Source organism: Sprattus sprattus (assembly GCF_963457725.1).
Source record: "Sprattus sprattus genome assembly, chromosome: 17".
NCBI lineage: Eukaryota > Metazoa > Chordata > Actinopteri > Clupeiformes > Clupeidae > Sprattus > Sprattus sprattus.
The window spans coordinates 24,552,261-24,557,899 of record NC_137915.1 but is presented as its reverse complement, the minus strand read 5'-3'; the positions used below and the strand labels follow the sequence as shown (position 1 = coordinate 24,557,899).

Below are 5,639 nucleotides of genomic sequence, written 5' to 3'. Positions count from 1 at the left end.
TACATCCCATTCGACGACCCGCGCGTGCGGCACATCTCCAGTGGGCTGCTCACTGACGCCGACAAGATCCGCAACATCCAGAATGAGATCCCAGGCATCACCGTGTCCGAGCAGTCGCCTGACGATAGCGCCTTCCTGTCCCCGCAGGAGTCTATGGACAGCACCGACATCACCACACCCTGCCACGCTCAGTGGCCCAGTTACCCCGACAACCTCAGCTCTGCCCCGGATCTTAACCGCAACCCCAGCGACTTGAACCGCAACCCAACGGACCTGACCTCCGACCCCACCAGTAAGCGGCAGCCGGTGAGCTCTCGCCAGAGCTCCAGTTCAGACCAGGGCTTCTCTGAGACCATCACCCAGGTGAAGAAGTTTGAGCCAGAGATGGACAGCAAGAAACCCGCCCGCCGGAGGCAGAAAGAGACTATGTTCTGTCTGGTGTCGGTTCCAGTCGCCCCACAGGTCTCCAGGGACGACCCAGATCAGAACAACAACAATAAAGCCCCCAGCCCCACTGTGATCTCCATGGTGACACAGCCTAGTAACCAAAGCAACGCCAGATGCCTGTCGGCCACCATCCCAGAGGCCCAGCCCACTCCCAGCAGCCCCCTGGCCTCCATGATGTCCCGCCGCGCCCCTCTGAGGAGGGAGCTGGTGGACGCTTGGTCTCTGCAGGCCCGCTGCTCCGGCTCCTGGCCTGGAGACCAGTACCGGAACCAGCAGACCCAGACTGGCTCGCCCGAGATCCCCAGAGTCCCTCCTCCAACCCAGACGGCTCCCGATGCCCCTTCCTCGGACAGCACCACCGACAGCGGTGTGGGGACGGACTGCTGCACCCCCTACAGCCTCCCTATGAAAGGTCAGAGGAGCATCAGTCCCTCAAGCACCAGCGCATTCTCCCGCACCAGTCAGCCCAGCCAGCCCGGCCAGCCCAGTCCCTCTCGGCTACGGTCCCCACCGACAACACCCCCAGCACCCCAGCCCTTGCCCCGCCGCAGCCAGCCCCTGTCCCAGCCGGCCCCAGCGGGAAGTCAGGAAGTCTTCGGGCAGTTCCTGCTCAAGCCTGTAGGGCGGCGCCCTTGGGATGCCATCGAGGAGCTGGAGTCCTTCAACAAAGAGAGTCAGATAGTGCTGGACCCCACAGCAGCTTGTCAGAACAATCTGGAAGCGAACCACACCAGTGGCACTGTGCCCACAGAACCATCAGAGCACAAAGAGGAGGTGGACAAAATGGACATTAGCCCCGTCATTGACGACTGGGGCCTCTCAGAGTTGGTGCCTATTTATAAGCGGAAGAGGAGCTCCCCCTGCTGGTCAGAAGGCCTGGCTTCAGCGGACAGGCTACAGAGGGAGGAGCTCCATGAGAGGCAGGACATCCCCGTTCCTCAAGAGTCCCTGCTGAGGGATGTAGGGCTTACAGTCTACACCCCTCACCCCCAACAGGGGGCGCCAGAGGAGTCCTTTTCATCTCTCACACTGACTGCAGACACTCAGCCTGCCAGAGAACGGCAGTCAGACAAGCCCCTCTCCCAAGATACACCCTGGGCCTCGGAGGTGCCAAACCCTGAGGCAAGGGATGCTCCTAACTTTGAGAGAACACATGCCTCCATAACAGCGAGGCCAAACCCTGAGGCAAGGGATGCTCCTAACTTTGAGAGAACACATGCCTCCATAACAGCAAGGCCAAACCCTGAGGCAAGGGATGCTCCTAACTTTGAGAGGACACATGCCTCCATAACAGCGAGGCCAAACCCTGAGGCAAGGGATGCTCCTAACTTTGAGAGAACACATGCCTCCATAACAGCGAGGCCAAACCCTGAGGCAAGGGATGCTCCTAACTTTGAGAGGACGCATGCCTCCATAACAGCGAGGCGCCAGCGGTTCCGCTTGAGCTCAGAGGGATCGGCCTTCCTGACAGAGGGTCCGACCGCCTTCTCTCCCGACGGCCACGACGAGGAGGACGTGGTCCTGGAGGCCCTGCTGAGCAGGGGGAAGGTGCGGCCGCCCAGCGAGGACCTGAGTCCACTGTACCAGGTGCAGAGCGCCAGTGGAATACCACAGAACGAGTCCATCGAGGAGCGTGCCGCCAGGATACTGGGCATTTGCGTAGCAGCCGATTCCCTGGTGTTGATGGGTCAAAGCAAGGAGGAGACGTCGGATGACCCACCATCGGCCAATCAGAATGAGGGGTTGCAAGTGGGTGAACTGGTGTTAGCCGTTGCAGACAAGCCAGACGGCACAGAGAAAGAAGAGGAAGCAGATGAGAGAGAGGAAGAAGGGGAAGAGGAGAAAGGAGAGACACAAAAAGAAGTGGAGAAGGTAGAAGAAACAGCAGCCCTAGGAGAGACGGCAATTCCAGGAGAAACAACAGAGGAAGGAGAACCGAATGCCAGAGAAGAAGTAACAACAGAGAAGTGGGAGATAACTGAAGGAGAATCAGTGACAGTAGAAGAGACAACAGAATCAGTGACGGCAGAAGAGACAACAGAAGCAGAAGTATCCATAGCAACAAGACAGGACGGGACAGGCGTCACAGTAGAGACAGCAGCCAGCGAGGACGAGACAGTAGAGCTGTCAGTCAGTGGTGATAGAGCAGGAGAGGAAGAGATAGTGGTCGCTATAGGTGACGTTGTGGAAGAGGAGATATCAGGAGGCGAGGAAGAGTTATCAGAATGTGTAGTAGTGAGTGCAGAGGTTGTAGAGGCAGGAGAGGAAGAAGAGGATGGAGAGGATATCCCAGATGAAGAAATCCAGCAGGTCAGCAGAGAGTTAGCGGAGCTGGAGTTGGCACGGGGCCTAGAGGAGGAGCTCATAGAGGAGGCATCAGGCAGTCCAGATAGCTGCATCGCCATAGCGACACTCGAGATGCCCGAGATCCTCTCCATAGTGGAGGAGGAGGAGGACGAGGACGCAGAGCTGGGGATGTATGGCACGGATAGGAGGATTGACTGTTTACAAGAACAAACGGAAGCATTATCGTACACACCTTTGTACCTCACGCTCGGCCACGCAGAAAGGAAGACAGGAGTAGAGGAGGAGGTGCAATTGGAAAGGTCTGAGATGGAGGAGCAGGTAGAGGAGGAGAAGCTGGAAGAAGAAGCGATCGAGGATGTGAGAGGGGCAGAGGAGGAGCGACAGATTAAGGAAGATGGAGAGGAAGAAAATACACCCAAAAAAGAGATGCGACCCGTGCCCCTTCCCCGCAGTACAGTGGTCAAGCGGGAGATCTGCCTTCCTCTGGAAGCTCTGGAGGACCCCGACACGTACCCGACCTCAGGTGACGGACCAGAGGAGATCTGCCTGCCTCTTGAAGCCCTGGAGGACCCCGACACATACCTGACCTCAGCTGAGAGACCCCTGGAGGACCCTGAGACGTATCCCACCTCAGGTGAGACACCAGAAGACAGAACTGTGACACCTCAAATCAGTTCCCTCAACACACAAACACTCATTCGGTACAGTTTTTACGGCACACACCGCAGAATGCACATTCAGACCTAAACAATCAGTCCAAAACATGGCGACAAAGAACTGACTTTACATATTCTTTTTTTTTTATGTTTGTTATCATGATGGTTCATCATTGCTCTGGTGCTTGCCTTAGAGTGATACAAACACTCACAGCACAGACCAGAACAAAAATGCACAATAGGTTTTCAACACATGTACGTGTCTGCTGACCTGCAGGTTCTCTAGTGTAATAAGTAGTTTCCTCCACTAGAGGGCGGTAGAGGTCTGCCATAAACTGTTTGACTTTTGTGGTAAATGGCTGTTGTTTGATTTCTTCTTGCAGATTCCTATGATCCCAGTCGAGTGGAGAGGGTGTAGCCACGACAACTCAGACTTCCTCTTCGTCACTGTGACCCAGCCCAGCGCTTCTTTATGACCAGCAGCAACATTCACCTCTCTCTTCATCACTGTGTGTCTGTGTATGTGTGTAAGAAAGAGAGAGGGCGAGAGATAGAAGTAATTTGAATGTATGGCAGACACATTTGAGTTTCTTTAGAACATATCAGTTGGAGAAACATTGCTTTTTTTGTTTGTGTGTGTGTGTGAGTTAGTGAGTGTGTGTGCGTGTGTGCGTGCATGCGTGCGTGCGTGTGTGTGGTAGACAGGCAGAGGTCACATGTGTGATCTACAGTTCTGAGGTTTAATGGCTTTCACAGACACAGCGTCATGCACACAGAGTAATACTGCAATAATGCACACACTCAATTCTCCAGAGCAATACACACACACACACACACACACACACACACATAAAGACACACACAAAGACACTGCTCATTCCATGTTCACCAAATATATTGCTTTCTGCAGAGCAACACAAACAGTGTAAATCCTAATGTACCTGGTGCCGGAGGTGAACATAGGTATTTAGTGTGTTGAAATTGCATTCTGGGGTGAGTTAAAAACCCACGAGCCCCCGCCTCAGGTGCTGATGCCCTAGGTCATTGCCCCTGTCGCCTTCAGCAAGTATTGGCACTTTTTCAGTAGCTTCAATTTCACCTGGAGTGATGACATTCAAAGCAATACACACACACCTCTACAAACAGTTCTAGGCGTATGAAAGCTGAATGACTATTCACCAATGTAAACATGCTACACACAGACACACACACACACACACATGCAGGCACACACTCCACGTATATACACACCAGAAATGTATTTATTATGAAGCAATCCTCATATTGTACAAAGCAAAGTAGCTTTATTTTTTAAAAGTATTTTATATGTAGCCCTTAGGTCAGCTCGCTCTAGCTCACTTGCTGATAGCACACATAAGTGGATGTGGTGCAGATGTGTGTGTGTTTGTGTGTGTGAGGTTGTTGTACACACATGTAGCAGGTGTTTATGTCCCTTTTGAAGGTCTGTGTCCGTGTCAGTCTCGAGTAGGTGTGTGTCTTCAGATGTCTGTTTCTCATGACTTCGGCAGGTGTGTTTGTCTTGTCTTGGCAGCCTGTCCAGACTGTGTAAGTCTTTTTTGAATGTCTGTCTGACTGTCTTTAACAGGTGTGTATTGGTTTCAGCCAGATGTGTCTGTCCTAGGCAGAGCTGAACATATTCATTTGTGTGTGTGTGTGTGTGTGTGTGTGTGTGTGTGTGTGTGTGTGTGTGTGTGTGTGTGTGTGTGTGTGTGTGTGTGTGTGTGTGTGTGTGTGTCTTGGGGAGCTCTGTGTATCTGCTGCAGTTATGTGTCAATCAGAGAGTGTGTGTGTGACAAGTGTACGCATTTTTGTTCTGTTTGTCCTTCTGAGCAATGTAACTGGACAGACATCATTCAAAGAGACCATCTGATTGGCTTGCTGTGAACCTGTTCATAAACATTTTGTAGAGTCAGTGCTTCACTCCAGGAAATATAGCAATAGATTAGTGTGATAGCTGAACACATTTTGTCTAGGTAACATTATGCAGAGGTCCGTGTGTGTGTGCGTGTGTGTGTGTGTCAACTCTTGACCGCAGCCCTCTCTAATTGTATACATCACTCTCACTTTTTAGGGGTGTGTGAGTGGCTTCCATAGCACTAGAGTCTTTTGAAAACACATTCTCATCAATCTCCCTCTCTCTCCTTCTCTCTCTCTCTCCCCCCCTCTCTCTCTCTCCCCCCTCTCTCTCTCGCATTCTTTCTTCATACC

At 52.5% G+C, this 5,639-nt stretch overlaps 1 protein-coding gene across 1 annotated transcript in view; it reads left to right on the top strand.

Annotated features, from left to right (window-relative positions):
- Nucleotides 1–4,397, top strand: part of jcada (junctional cadherin 5 associated a) — a gene marked incomplete at its 5' end in the record, with an annotated part of 7,796 nt that extends 3,399 nt beyond the window's left edge. The window contains 2 exons of the mRNA XM_080855502.1: nt 1–3,388; nt 3,794–4,397. The exon at nt 1–3,388 is cut by the window's left edge and continues 844 nt beyond it. Coding sequence (XP_080711628.1) covers nt 1–3,388; nt 3,794–3,828 — 3,423 coding nt within the window. The 3' untranslated portion in view covers nt 3,829–4,397. The remainder of the gene's footprint in view (nt 3,389–3,793) is intronic.
- Between the last annotated feature and the right edge of the window lie 1,242 nt (nt 4,398–5,639).